General features: G+C 40.7%; 2 protein-coding genes across 7 annotated transcripts in view; both read right to left on the bottom strand.

The window, feature by feature from the left end:
- Dock2 (dedicator of cytokinesis 2) overlaps positions 1-1,316 on the bottom strand; it is a 410,327-nt gene extending 409,011 nt beyond the window's left edge. Inside the window, exon 1 of the mRNA XM_003473329.5 lies at positions 1,174-1,316. Coding sequence (XP_003473377.3) covers positions 1,174-1,216 — 43 coding nt within the window. The 5' untranslated portion in view covers positions 1,217-1,316. The remainder of the gene's footprint in view (positions 1-1,173) is intronic.
- An 11,197-nt stretch (positions 1,317-12,513) lies between these two features.
- Positions 12,514-15,914, bottom strand: part of Spdl1 (spindle apparatus coiled-coil protein 1) — a 30,316-nt gene continuing 26,915 nt past the window's right edge. For 5 of the 6 annotated variants that reach the window (XM_063230757.1, XM_013156245.3, XM_013156246.3 and 2 more), the window contains exon 11: positions 12,514-15,740. In XM_063230757.1, coding sequence (XP_063086827.1) covers positions 15,199-15,740 — 542 coding nt within the window. In that variant the 3' untranslated portion in view covers positions 12,514-15,198. The remainder of the gene's footprint in view (positions 15,741-15,914) is intronic. The other variant, XM_003473190.5, reaches the window with a different exon arrangement.

The raw sequence follows: 15,914 nt of genomic DNA, 5'->3' as shown, positions 1-15,914 counted from the left end.
TCCAGATATGCTGTTTATGCACACTTTCAACTCTTATGCCACACTGATCCCTCCAGGCTGTGGCTTGCCCCATTGCATAGCCACCCTGTTCCCCTGTGCCATTAGCCTGACATCCACCAGCTGGGAGGGCCAGAGTAAGAGAAGCTTTGATGTTAAGAAGGTCTTCACTGAGTGTGGGTCAAACTTTCCCTTACCTAGCCAGAAGTATCTGACTGAGAACCTTTGAGGTTAAGGATTATTATTCTTCTCTCCATAGGGCCCACTCTTCTTAATACCTAGCATATGAATGGGTAAATGTTTGAGCTTTCTGGGCTGTGTCTCTTGAACAGTGGCCTGGGGACCCCTCACTCTGGGGCCCTTGAGTGGTCCCTCTAAAGTGACTGATATCATCCCTGGGGCGGGGTCTGGTATCAGCCTGTGCAGCAATCATCAATGTCAGGCTTTAAATTCACACTTTATGAGGATTGCACCACCCATGCCACTTAGAAAGAGTCACAGTACCTGCCACCTCCCTTCCCCCAGCCACCACTTCCGCCCCTGAGCTTGAGGCAGAGGCCTTTAAGAGCTGAGATGGCTGAAGATAATAAGGCTGGCTTCTTGGTTATCCCCAGATGCCACAGGAAGTCCTTCTTCCCAGAGGTGCTCAGCTGAGTGAACGATCTCGCCCACCAATGCGCACCCCAAACTTGCACAGCGGCCTGGACACAGTGTCATCTCAGGGGTCATCTGACCCAGGAGGAAGAGGCGGGAACCAGGCGGACAGATGGGTACAGCTTTGAAAAAGGGTGGAGGGAAGTGTGCTGAGACCTATCTAGGGCAGAGAGCAGGCTCCCTCGATGGTGGCCATAGCATCCACTCCTTGAGAGACACAGCCCAGCACCAGGAGCCAGGTACCAAACAGTTTGTCTCCATCTCACAAGCAATCGGCACAGGAGGCCTGCGGGCTGGCGGACAGAGAGGGCCAGGCTGGGTGGGGGCTGCGATGGGGTGCCCACCTTCCTCTTCCCCAGTCTGGTCCTCTGCACCCAATTGGCCTGCAGCAGGCGGAGGGAGTCCCTGCGCCCCAGACCCAGACACAGCGCGCCCTGCCCGCTTCCATGTCCTCAGCATCTTCCTGCGTGCGGCTCTTGGGCCACCTGCCCTTCTCCGCGGCGGACCTCAGCCCACACCTACCCACACCGTGCCGCTCCGTCTCAGTTTTGCGCCAGGGGGCCATGACTGGGCCGGGGGCCTCGGGGCCTCGCGTCCTTCTGTGGGGAAGCCAGCAGGGGTGGCTAGGCACTCTGCCGGGCCCCACTTCCTTCCTCTTTTCAAACTCTCCCTTAGGGCCCGCCCACCCCTCCCAGGGCGCCCTGCTCCGCCTCCCCAATCTCCTCCACAGAGGCACTCTAGAAGGCAATGACCAGACACCCCCTGCTCCCTCAAAATCCGGTGCCAACTTCTGTTCATTTCCTCCCTGGGCCCAGGGCAAAGGCCGGATGGGAACCTAGAGTTCTGCAATCCCTGCCCTGCAGAACCTCTTATTTCTGAGGTCACTGACAGAGGAGCCTCTACCTTAACACGTGCTTGTGCTTTGCTGTCAGCTCTGGGTTCAAATGCAGACCAGGGCAAATTGCTTCGCTTTTCAGAGGTCTGCATTCTCATCTGTAAAACAAGATGCTAGTACCTACTTAGTATGATTATTGAGAGGGCTAGAAAGACCATGCACACAGCGGGTCACATAGAAGAGTCAAATATCCACCTGGAGTGGACTCATTTGTGGTTTTTATTCTTTTGGTGCTAGGGACCCAGTGGAAAAAATCTGATGATAGCTCTGGAAACTCCTCTCAGAAGACACACACGCACACAATTTACCAGCAGTGCCAGGAGATGCACGGCTCCCTGACAGCCAGTCAGACAGGAAAGGAGTCCTGGACTTAGAAATGCAGATATCTCTCCACATAGCCTTATCTTGGCCCTCGGGACAGACTGCATCCTAAAGGAAGGCTCTATACAAGTCACAGTGAGGAGGGCGAAGCTAAGCCTTTCTGAATTTTCTTTCTTTGTTCTTGATTTTGCACTACCCTTTTTTGCTCTATTCCACATCTGAGACAGGAAATATCACAGCAGAGAGGGAGCTATCACAAAATATTGTACTAATTTTATTTTACTTGAAGTTATTAACTTTTCAATTTTCGAGCAGCATAAGTTGGATGGTATTGTTTATAGAAAGTAAGTTCCACATAAGGACCAGAAGTAGTACAGTATGCATATGTACATATACATATATATGACAAGGAATATAATAATATTACAAGGAATATTATATATATACAGTATTATTATTATTATTGTTAAAATTGACTGACTCAAGTGATGATTGTGGACCTGACCAGGCAAGTTTGGAGTCCATAGATTTCTGATTGATGAAGATTGTTTTCTCTCCTTGGAACAGTAGTTACATAAATATCTTTAATTGGACCCTGGACCTACAAAAGCTAAAAAGTGAGCTATCTGGCCCTGTTGCCCTGGCTGAAAACTCTCAGACAAGAGGTAAAGCTGCCTGAGATGGCAGCTTCTTTTTCTCTTTCTTTCTTTTTCTTTTTTTTTTTTTCCAGCAGTATTCTTAAGCTTTGTCTCCTGACAAATGGTCCTCCTAGATTGTTGAGTGTAATCTACCCTCCTTGAGGTCAAGCCATGGTAGATGTTAATTACATCTCAAAACACTCTGTAGCAGTGCCAAGATTGGTGTTTAATAAAATGAGTAGATTCAGCCCTCTGAAAAAGCCCCACCTACATCCAAATGAGACTTTGGGGCAGGGGACATCTAGATACAAACCATAACACCAGGTGACTCACAGAACCAACAGTATTATACAATTGGTACTATATATTGGAACTTGGCAAATATTTTCTATAGAGGCCCAAATAGTAAATATACTATTAATTTTTGCAGGCCAAAAGGCAAAATCCAGGTTACCATATCTGTACTAGTAAAACATGAGAAATAAAACTTCCATAACCCTTTACTGATAATATTTGAAATATAACCATCGAATACATTCTTTTGCAATGCTGATCTAGTAATAACAGAAATTAATTTTATTTGACTTTAAGCTGAGTGTTCCCTATCATTAGAATTCATTACAAGTGTTTGTCAGTGTTGATCTCTAGTGAAATTTTATGTTCAACTTCTTCTCACACAGGTGGTACCTAGAGACTCTTCTTTTGATTTCCTTTAAGCCATTTCAATGTGTGGAAACTATTCTTAGCTCATGAGCCATCCAAAAACATGAGGCAAGCCAGATTTGCCAAGAAAGCACAGTGTGCCATCCCCTGCCACATGCAATTTTTGCACCTTCGTACACCATGGCCAGGTGATCTCTAATACAAAATGTTTTTCATCTGTGGTTCCAAACAGGCAAACAACTTCACAGGAACACAGTGGCAAAGTGCTCTGTGGGAGGCCGGGAGGAAGAGGTGATGCCAGACAGCAAGGAAGACTGAGACCTGAAGACTACTGAAGACTTATTTTCCCAATCAGATTGTGCCATATCTTAAAATAGTAATCTGTTCCTTAAATAATGTTCAACAAATGAATTATTCACAGGCTTAAAAGAGTTGAAAAACTGCCCATATATAAAGGAGATGAAGTTTAGGATGTTATTTTGAATGGGAACTAATCAACCTCTTAGTGGGGCAGGTCTTAATATAGAAATCTTTGAAGTTCATACAGACTAGAAGTTGGATTTTAAGGTTTTGAGATACTTATTTATTTACTGTCTTTTTGAGATAGTGTCTCACTATGCAGTTAGAGCCCAAACTGGTCTCTAACTCACAAGGATCCTCCTGCCTCAGCCTCCTAAGTGCTGGGATTAAAAGCATGTGCCACCATGCCTGGCATGATAAAGCCTTTTTATCAAAGTTAATTATTCCTGGGGCTGGGGATTTAGCTCAGCGGCATAAGCGCCTGCCTTGTAAGCAGGCAGTCATGAGTTCGATCCCTGGTACCGGTAAAAATGAAAAAGACCAAAAAAAAAAAAAACAAAAACAAAAAAACAAAAAAAAAAAAAAAACAAAAAAAAACAAAGTTAATTATTCCTTAGAATCATGACAAAATTTACGAGAGCTATATAGTCAAATGTAAAGACTGACTAAAACCACCTTAAAGTTTACAATGCAGTTTTATCAAACTAGCTCTTTCTAAGCCCCATTCATGGAGCACTTCTTGTATTCTAGTCCCTGACTTAAAAAGTTTACCTTCCTGTCTCATTTCATCCTCAGAGTAAGCCTGTGAGATATTTTGCTCCTAAGCAGACTGAGGCCATAAACCACTGTGACTGCCTAGGAATTGCATTGTTACCTTCCATGTCACTTAGGGCAGACACTTGACCAACTGTAATCTTCCCTTTCACTTCAAAGAATGATTGCAAAACCACCTGTCAAACCTGTTTCCTCTTCTACTGTAAAGATTCTCATTTGAAACCTTGATTTGATCTTCTCACCTCTCTTCTCCAGGTTACATCTGCAACTCTTATCCCCAACATTTAAGCCCCCTTAAGCTCCCAGGATAAGCTTGACAAGATAAACAGAGCAGACCTATGGTAATTTGAGAGATTTTACTATCTGTGAAATCTGGGCATTCAACAGGAAAGAGCGAGGCTGAGCCTCAAGTGCAGATGAAGAAATCATTTTAGACCCTTGTTTGGAGAAAACAGAACCATCCTTCTACAAAATACAGCAAAAGGTAAGGCTCTGGAGGTCCATCTTTCCCAGAGTCAAATACTCAGGTCTGAGATTTGGCTGAATTCAGTAGGATGGCTGTAAACACAACTAAACATTAAAATATGTTCATATGAGTTGAAACAGCCAATGACCCAAAGCCCCTGGAGTGCTCTCCTCCCACTCCTGTCCTAGGCGGCCCACTGTGGGGAGCTCTTGTGTTACTACATCTGCCAATGTGTTCCTTATAAGTCTGGGGTGGATGCTTCCCACATATTCCCCTGCTTCCAGACACAGTGCGCCTGGACCCAGGGCAGGGAACAGCCTCCATGGCAGCAGTATGACCCATAACCAGTTTCCCTCATGTCCTGCCTTTGAGAACTGCAGCTTCCACCATGCTATTTATGTCTAGTAGTCATAGGAAAGAGCTCCTGTGAATACCCTCTGAACAGTCCAGGGAGTCAGGAACTAAAAGTCCTATGCATCTAACATACAATAACGAAAGAGGATGCCGGGTCCCTATCAGGACCACAAAAGGTTCTGGGGATGGACATGAGTGCACAAAGGTCATTAGCTGCACTAAGGAACCACAATGACAAAGGCTGTAGGTATCACCTGGCATTCATATAATTTTGCTTTAAGAAAACAGTCTAATAAGTAAAAGTGAGTGGGGAGGAGGACCGGAGGAGAGCAAAAGCTTTCCTACTTATCTAAGATTTACTTTATTCCATCACATGCCATCGCAAACTTACTGCTAATTAACACTCTACAGGGCTGCCAATGGGATCCGTCTCAGCCGTGAGACGGTAAGGCCATGATTAACGTCCCTAGGTGCATCCTCCATCACTTCAGGATACTATTTAAGGTCCTAAGAACACCAACAAGCCCCTCATGATTAGATTCTACCCCCTCTGTGGCTTTATTTCCTGCCTTCCCTGCCCCTTCCTACCCTACCGCCTCCCTGCATCGCACTCACAATCACCCTCAATCCTCACCAGATTGTGAAATTTGATGTCTCCTCCAAGTTCCTCAAGCTCTTGCATCTCTGTATGTTCTCATCTTTCCTCCAAAAAGAACACCCCCTCTTCCCTAGGCTAACCTCCTAGGAAGACTTCCTGATGACGCCCCCCCACCTCCCAATTGTCCCTCCAGCTAGACAGCCCCCCACCTCCGTGCTCACAGCATCCACCCTCCTGAACTGCTCCCATTTCCCCCCAACAGCCCACTCTGTTGGGAGGTTCCTGAAGTCCTTTCTGCACAGTCACTGAGGCTCGTATGTGTGCACAGTCTTGCTCCTTGTCCGTGTCTGACTGGCACTGACTGATACGTCATTGTGAGAGATTGGATACAGCCAGGCACCACATTCCAAAAGCAAAACCCGGAGGATGATCTATTTGTCTTACAAACATGTTTGGTTCTTGTGACATTTCACTTTTTTTTTTTTAAGAAAAAAATATTGTTCAAAATTGAAAAACAAGTGATTTCATCTAAACTAGATTCTGGCATCTAAATACATGGAAGGTCTGCATTTCCTGAAGGCTGAATCAAGGGGGTGAGATCATGGCCACCATCTATCCAGAACACGTACTCTATCCTACTGCCCTCCCCAGTCCTCTTTCTCCCCCAAACCAAGGCCAAATCTCAACAACCACTTAGCATTAGAGTCACACAATTGATTTTCTTAATGTAAAGACAAAAATGAAATATTACTTAAGCTTGTGTTCCATCAAAAGTGGGAAAACGAGAGACCGAGGGTATATGACGGCAGAGGGCGTGTCTATTTATACATGTGAAGAATATTCCTAGAGGTTGGTCCACGTTGAAAGAGATCTTGTTAAATTGCTATAATTAAACCAGACCCAGTTTGCTTCAGTCTTTCAAGTTTCCCGTTTGGTCTTGGTCTGAGGACATTGTGTTGCGACCTGGGTCCATGTGCTGCAAATGAGGGAGGCTAACAATTTTTCTGGTGGTTACGAAGGCTTTGTTTGGGATGACAGCAAATCTCTCATTTCAGAGGTAAACCAGGTAAGTGTTCCTAGACAGAGTAAACTGCCAGAGGCAAGTTTAGAGAAACCAAGGACAGAGCAGTGGTGATAGCTTAAACAGACAGACTAGATTCTTGCTAAATGTTTGTGTTCTGGCAATAAGCTTCCAGCAATGTGGGCATCTTTCATAAGGAGACCAGTATACATCTGCATTCTGTGATGTACCTGCTCAATTACTACACCCCTGCACATCCCTAGAGTCTGAGAGCTTCTTTATTCTGCAAACATAAGGGAGTCCAGCCTGTGAAAGCCATCGAGGCACTGAGGTTGAACCTTGGGAACAGTGAGATTGCTCTCACGGATCTTGTAGCCTAACAGGGAAAGCACGGAATCAGAGAGCACGTAGTATGGTTTAATAAGGAAAACTAAGCAGGGAAATGACAGAGTGTCTCTGGGGAGCAGGAAAGGAGTGGGCTAGAGAGGAGCCCTTTAGGGCAGTGATAGTAGTGCACCAGTGAAGTGAGTGGTCGAGGGAGAAGTAATCACAGGTGTAAAGGTCTTAATGAAAGAACAGGCTTGAGGCATTCAAGAAACTGAGAAACAGTGAGTATTGTGGAAAAATTGTGACTGCGTGGTACAAAGTATAGTTTGAAATGATTTAGGGATCCGATCGGGTGGGACTTTGAAGGCCATAATAGGAAGACTGAATTTTACTCTAAGGATAATTGGAAGCAAAAAACAGACAAAGATTCCCTGCCAGTGAAGTGCTGACCAGGCCCTCACAGCTGGGCTGTGGTGCTCTGTTGAACACATGCGATTTCTCAGATCCTCAGTTAATCAGTCCTACGCTTTAGGCCTCCTTTGCATTATAACTCTTACATTTTTGGGTCCATTGTTAAGTAAAATTGAGTCACCTGAACACAAGTACAGCAACAGCATAAGCAAGGATCTGATGACCTTGATAGCTGCTCAACAGTCTCATTTACTTTTCTCATTGTTAAGACAAAATACCTGACATCCAGAGTTAAAGGGGGAAAGTCCTCTCTTCTTTCTAATTCTGACTGTCTAACAAATTTTTAAAAATATCCAGGGATGTGTTGGTCAGTTTTCTGCACTGTAACAAATACCTGAGATGATTGTCTTATAAAAAGAAAAGGTTTGCTTTGGTTCATGGTTTTGGAGGTTTCAGTCCATGCTCATTTGGCCCTTTGTTTTTGAACCTGTAGTGAGGAAGCACATCATGGTGGGGAGCATGTGGTGGAACAAAGAGCTCACTTCCTGGGTCAGAACAAAAGAGAAGAGGAAGGAGCTGGAGTCTACTCTAACTTTGAAGGCTGCCCGATGATGAATGGGAGACCTCCCCAAAAGCCTCCACATCCTCAAATGGTTCCAATCTGGGGACCAATCCTTTACCACATGGGTGTTTGGGAGACATTGAAGATTCAAACTATGTTATCATCGGGGGGCCAGAAATCACCAGAGTAAGATGGCTTTAACAGGACTGGAAGTTTTCCAGGGGAATTCAGAGAAAGAGATAACGAGAAAGTTTAATTATTGAAGGTAGAATCTAAATTAAGGACAAAATCAAGGATTTTTGTAATGGACAAAGAAAAATGGTAGACTGATGGCTTAGAGAATCCAATGGAACAAAAAGGACAATTGAAATGACATGTGCCCTGTGGGACCAGAAACAGGTCTTGATCACACCTTCATCCCAGTGCCAGATACCTGGTGAACCCGTGGATGTTCCATTGAAGAAGCAACACATACAGTAAAATAAGTAATTAAGAACTTCTGAGAATTATTCTGATGACTCTTTCCTAGTCCAGTTTCAGTAAGTTATTATGCATTTGAACCCCAATGAACTAAAGTGCTTTTGTTCTAAAAAGATTACTGTGCTGCTAGTTCATATCCAGAGATTAGAATCTACTCTAATTAAAGTAGAAAGCTATGTATTACAGAATATTAAAGAGACTACAGGATTAATGAGAGAGCTGAAGCCACAGCCTGGATTTCCAGAAATAAGTAACTGTAACAGCTACATTACAGAACCGAGCTGAAGAACTGCTATGATCAACATGGTTGATACCCTTATTTATGGCAAGTCAGCAAGACAAAGAGCAAAGGGAACCATCAAATAAAATTAGGGATATTCAACCTGCAGCTTTCAGAGTCCCAAATCATTTTCCCACCTTGGAGTGTTGTGCATAGTTTACTATTCCTTCATGTGTCTTTGTGTGTGTGTGTGTGTGTGTGTGTGTGTGTGTGTGTGTGTGTGTGCGTGTGCGTGTGCATGTGATGGGAATCAAGTTAATTAACTGAAGTAGCCTTCTTTCTTTTTCCTTTATACAATAGTTTTCTAAAACTTTAATTTGTTTTTCTATTCTGGAAGGCTGGGGTAATTCTTACAAAGTTCCTTGTGAAAAAGTACTCCCTTCTGTCACAGTACAGTCTTTACTAATAAATAGTTTTGTTGTTAGTGGCAGAGGTGCTTGAGAGAGTTCTGAGACTTATTTTGGTTTATACAGTCTTATGCCCATCATGGATTAGTCCAGTTTTCATAAGTGTAACAAAATACCAGAGGTACACTACTTCATCAAGGAGAAGTCTCATTGTGCTCACAGTTTTGGAGGCTGAAAGCCTGGCTTCTGACAAGTGTCCCCCTTGGTCCCATCACATCACGGTAGGAATGTGTGCATTTGTATGCCCATGTAGTTTCTCTCGTCTCCTTATGAAGCCAGCAGGATACAGTCATGGGGCCTCCATGCTCATGATCTCATTTAATCTAACTGGTCTCCAAAAGCCCCATCTTTAAACACCTTGGACAATTAAGTTTCTACCATCTTAATACTATAAACTTTGGAATTTAATTCTACAGAAATTTGAGGGAACAAACATATTCCTGATAGTACCACATTTCTCCTTCTCTCCTTGCTTTCCAATCTACAAATTCCCCTTGTTTGTTATGGTGAAACTATTTTGATTTTTAAACTAATAATTTTTTTACAGCAGTTTTGGATTTAAAGAGGAATTGAGCAGAGAAGAGTTCCCATATATAGGTACAGTTTTCCCTTATTAAAATGTTCTAATACTGTGATAGAATTGTTATAGTTAATGTGCCAATACTGATGCATTACTGTTATGGCTGTAGTCTACATTAGGGTTTCTTTGTGTTGTGCATTCCCGAGTTTTGACTAGCGCATGATGTTCTGTTTCCACCACCATACTATCACACAGAACAGTTTCACTGCCCTAGAAATATTCTGTGCTTCATCGAGCTATCCCCATCCTCATCTCACCCTCCAACTCCTGGCAATCCTCGTCTCCCCCTTATCTCTTGAGTTTTCACTTTTCCAGAATGTTACTTAGGATCATGCAGTACACAGTGATATCAGACAGGCTTCTTTCATTTAGCAATATGCATTTACGTTTCCTTCATGTCTTATTGTAGATTGGTAATTTACTTTTAATACTGAATAATATTCCATGGAATGGTTATATCCATCTGTTTAGTCACATACTGAAGGATATCTTGGACATTTCTAAATTGTGGCAAGAAAGAATAAAGCAACTGTTCTGGTTTAGATCTAAAATGTGCCCCCAAAGTCTGATGTGTTGAAATGGTGATAGCTCACTGAGACATGACACTTACCAGTGGACTCACCTACTGAAGGCTCACTAGCTGAATGTGGTTAGGAGGCATCCCTGGCTGGATGTGGACCCCTGGGGGTGTGACCTGGAAGGGTGGATTCTTATCCCTGACTCCTCTCTTCTCTGTTTCCTAGCTTTCAGGGGTTATCTCTATTATTATCTTTTTCTAAATATATTTTCCATTAAAATTTTGTTTTTATTAAAAATAAATTGCAAGATGATACTATTTGCTTCCTATCAACTGCAGTGATTTTTCCAGACATACTGGTAGAGGACTTAAGATTCAGTATGACAGCCTCAGTCTCTAAGTTGAAGGAAGAAGCTAGATATGTTCTTCTGCTAATACACTTCTTCAATTTTGAATTCAGCTGATTAGTGTGCTTAAATATGTGTATAAACTTTTGTCAAAATGATTTCTAAAAGTTGCCAGGTGTGGTGATGCATACCTGTACTTCCAGGACTCGGGAGGCTGGGGCAGGAGGATCACTGTCATTTTGAGGCCAGCCTTGACTACATAGTGAGTTCAAAGCCATCCTAAACTGCAGACTCTGTCTCAAAAAACAACAAAAAAACCACAACAAAAGAGTTCCAAAAGAAAGCTCTTCACCAAGCTGCTTTTTGATATCTGTTCAGACTCAACTTACTATTATCACTATTCAAAACTCTGACACATCAACTCATTGAGCCATCTGCTCAATGAAAATAGTTATTTCTACTTGTAATGCTACATCCTATATGTCTTAGGAAAATTCTGAAACTATTTCATGTTAAAGATAATCATCTGTAATGTCCACCACAGTTCCCCGTGCCCCTCTCTGTCCTTATATACAGCATTCTGTATACTCCATCACAACTTTTCCATTACTTAAAAATTTACTTGTGCATGTCCGCGGTACATGTTTACACTCCATGTGTGAGTTGGGACACATTCACAGCACATTATGATTCCTTATTTCACTCCTTCCCCGGCCTTTCTCCCTGTTTCTCTGTCCCCTTCCCATCTGAGACTTAGCTCCCTATTTCCTGTTATTGGCCCTTTACTTTGGTATTTATATTTTTTTGACCTAGGGCAAATAACTGCTCTAAGGCATTGTTTTCCTCATCTTCAAAAGGGAAACAAATATAATACCCAGTTCACAGCTGAGCACAGGTTAAATGCAGTAATACATAAAAGGCCTTAGAAGTGTGTCTGGCATATAACATTACCACTGCCAATACTTACCTACATGGGTCTATTAAAGCATGAGCTCAAAGGGCTTATTTCTGCAGGCAGGAGATAGCTCATAGTAAGAATTCAATGTTGGAATTGACCTATATTTTCCAATAATGCAGTATGGATCTATCCTTTATTTAATGTCATTCTCAGTAGACTTACTTAACTTGTACAGATGATGGTCAATTTTATGTCAATTTGTCCTGGCCACAGTGTCCAAGTATTACTCTGGATACTTTTGTGAGGGTATCCAAGAATGAGACTAACATTAAAATCAATTGACTTGGAATAAAACAGATTGCCCTTCCTAATACGGGTAGACTTCAAAAATCAGTTGATGTCCTATACTGTACAGAACAAAAGATGATCTCCCATGTACAAGAAGGAATTCTGCAACCAAAGACCTCTGAACTTCAACTGCCATGTTCCTACCCATGTCTACACCCTGAGTCTACACCTGCTGATCCATGATGTAGATTTACACTTGTTTCCAAAATCATACAAGCTAACTACTGAAAGTAAGTCCTTCTCTATGTATATCTATCTCTAGATAGATATAATCATATCTCTCAAAAAAACATATGTTTATGTATAAAATATGTACAATATACATATATATTTTATATAGTATATATATAAAACCTCCTTCTGCTTATCTGGAGAATACTAATTCTTCCACCTATAGAAAATACACATGAAATTAAGATACAGATCAATGTATAATCATTGAAATTTAAAAAATTTATTTGGAAAGTTTAGAATTAAATATATTTTAAAATATATATGTATATAACATATAATTACAGAACTATAATTATATATGATATATAAATATATATACATAATTATATATTTAAAAATCTTTAAATATATATACTTTAAAAATCTCTGAAGTTTTTCCCCCTTTTATTTTCTTTTAATAAAACCCTATTTTTATAAAGAGTAAAAACAATACAAGGGGAAGAAATTATTGCAATTTTATTTTAAATTTCTAAATTATTTGTTTTATATGCTTGACTCAAACTCTAAATCATATACATACAAAAGTATAATACAAAAGTGAAATAGGTTCTTTAAACATAGACAAAAACCTGATACAATACACATTTTTAAATTAAATTACTTGTTTTTACAACACTGAAAAACTAAATTAAAAAGTACATAGGAAAATATAATGATTTCAGATGTTCTCTTTTCAAATATACGGTTTCAAATGGAGGTTAAGTGTTCGCATCACTTTAAAAATCCAGACACAATGCACCCGATAGATTCATATTAATTATAACATTTTCCTCCATCAACAGTTTATTCACTGAGACTCACAGAAGCTCCATGAAGGGCCATCAGTTAATCTCTTCAGGTTAGAATCACAACCACATTTTCAGCACTGGATCAAAGAATCATGAAAACATGGGTAGGTGTCAGTAATCCACGCGGAAGTGTCCTTCAGATAATGACAATCTTAACTAAGCTTCACAGTCGCCTTTGGCACGCAGTAAAAGAGAAGTCTTTATTGCTGAGGGCACTGAGTCTCTGGAGTTGCTTTGGAGGACACATAGAGAATAGGGTGTAATTTCTTACAAGGCTCCTTTTCCAACTTGCTTGCAGCTTCCGTCCCTTCTTTAGCTTCTGTCTGAAGCTGTGCTTCAGCCGCTAACCTACAGGCATCAAAGCATCTACTCTGAATTCAAATGAGGTTAAGAAAAACTAAAGAATCCCAAGGAGGATGGCCCTCCAAAGAGGCATGGTGATATTTTAAAAACTGTATACAAGGAAAAAGTTATAGGTAATTCCAGTACCATAGAGAATAGTAAATGACTGCCTCTAAAACAATTCTTACATTAATAGCTTAATTTTTAAAAATGTCTAACAAATATCTTTAAAGTTGATTTTAACAAAGCCTAGCAAGGCCAACATTTAACAATTATATAATAGGATACCTATCCCGAGAAGCACATACAACACAAAAATTAAAATGAAATGCTAGAGTAGTATTTTAAAGTTAACAGGATATACAATAGCTAAGTGCAAGATAAAATTAACATGGAATCCTGAGTTGCATGAGTAGATGTCTATTGGCCTACACAAAAGAAAAAAAAATAACCTCAAATTTACTTTCAGCTAGTAGAATTAGTGAAGAAAAAATAAACAATGGCCAAGATATTTAGAAAGACTTGTAAAGATTTTTTTTTAATGGCAAGTGTCAATTACATTTATAAAGCGTGCAATAGTGAAGCTCCCAATAAAACTCATCTTTATTGTCATAAAATTACTTTTGATTGTGTGTCTAAGTTAAGCATGCAGAAAACAGAAGGTTGGAAACATCTTAAGTTAGCAGAGGGACACAGACACACACAAAAACATTTTGTGGTATTTTATTTGCTTTTGTTTAAATAGCAGGATGAAAATTTTCCAATGTATGATTCAGTCGAACAATTAGCTACATACATTTTTTTTCAAGTTAAAAAGAGCAGAAAAAGAAATAAAGGCAACAGAGATAGCAAGTGCTACAGTGATCAGTTTTGGAAACCGACTTACAGCAATATGCACACGCCAAGCACACTTACAAAAGTGCATCACGTATAAACAAGCATAAACCGAGTTCATTTCCAGACGCCTTGGAACCAAGTATACACGTCACATATCATTCATTTGAATGATTTCCTAAAATATCAACCTCTTACCTATGTGACTGACTGGTTATAACATTATATAAAAATTCAAGGAAGGGAATAAGTCTTCCTTATAACAATAATAGCAGCTAATACTGTTTTCTCATTATTGAGTACTATAGTTAGTAGCGTTAAAAGCTGAAAGATAAATCAAACAAAACATACACGGAGGTCCTTTTATATGAAGCGGCCGTGTCTTGTGTTAGTCAAATGCACACTGGTCCAGTGTGATTCTGTACCCCTCTCTCTAAGACTGATGTAGCCCTAGCACTTAAAGATCTCATCTTTGTGTTCTTCCAGATCATCTAAGTTAGCTATTCACAGACCACCAGATGGCAGTTTTAAGTGGCCAGAGTTACTTTAAATGCGTCTATGACTGCACTGTGTGAAGACATCCTTCATCATTTCTCAAAATGATTGCCCTGGCCATTTCTCGCCCTGTTCCCGCCTCACCCTTCATGCTGCTCTGCATCCAGAGCGCCAGCTTCAGCCAGTTCCCTCCTCCTCCCTGCATGTACTTTTCTCTCATTTTCTTACTTTCATTGTTTTTATTTGTTTAAAGGACAAAGCCTTCTAAACATCAATTCACATATGCATGCCTGACACTTCCTCTTTTAGTTACAAACTCAATATTGCAGAAACTAGAGGCTTTGAAGTTTTAGAAAAATGAACATAAATTAGCTTTGATACTAAAAAATGTCAAAATAGATATCAAAGCCCATTTTTGAAGGCTTAGTATAAACAACATCAAAAGCCATAAAAAATTTCATCTACATTTTTCAAACAAAATATCTCGGACTACTGGAAAACACTCTAAGAAGGTAAGTTAATCATTCTTTCATGGCTACTCTTGAGCCAGAAGAAAAATAATAGTGCATTTATTCAAACCAAAAAAATAAAAATACTCAGTGAGTACTAATCTATATTTCCATTTCATAAAACAAAAAAGTGTAACTTTTTAATACAATTCCCTTATTCAGGAGTCTTTTCCTCTTGCAATCATTTTGGTCTTTCTTAAAGTTCTGGGAAAGTTGAAGGTAGGCAGATGAAACTGGGGGATTACCCTGCAAGCAACGCTAAGGAGATAGATGAAGAAACAAACAGCATAGTTCATGCAGCGAGACAGAAGAGGCGAAGAGGTCTGCCGGCTGCCCTGAAGAAAAAAGGACACTGACCTGGGAGAGTGCTGGCTATCTCCGCTTCTTTCACACAAGGCCTCCGCATCAGCTGGGCCATCCAAGAGCTTCACACATTTCTTTTCTTTCTTTGGCTGCATATCCACTGGCAGATCTTTGTGAGGACAGAAAGAGGCCATGGGCGTGTTTGCAGAAATCGGTTCTTGCAACTGCAAGCTGGTAACCTCTAAGTTATTAGGACAGGACTCTGCCTCCTCTTTGGGAGGTAGGAATCTAGAAACTTCTTCCCCATTGGCATTGTTGGCACATACATCTTTAGGGATGGTTACATCCACAGGTAGCACTTCACGCCTCTTTTTGAGTACAGGGACTTCAGTTTTCTCTGAGAATAAAAAACATTTTAAAAAGTCATCGATAAATAACAAAGTTGCAGTCAACTCAAGGAAGGAGGAAGAAGAACAAATTATATGTAAACTATTTTCCTTTTCTCCATTGTCTTAAAATTCACTCAACTTATGAAACACATTGTTTCTTTTACCCTTCCTTCTGCACCTGT

This window comes from Cavia porcellus, unplaced genomic scaffold (assembly GCF_034190915.1).
Source record: "Cavia porcellus strain 051 isolate PalLab524CR breed Dunkin Hartley unplaced genomic scaffold, mCavPor4.1 scaffold_19, whole genome shotgun sequence".
NCBI lineage: Eukaryota > Metazoa > Chordata > Mammalia > Rodentia > Caviidae > Cavia > Cavia porcellus.
The sequence above is the reverse complement of the archived record's forward strand: the minus strand, read 5'-3'. Positions and strand labels throughout refer to the sequence as shown.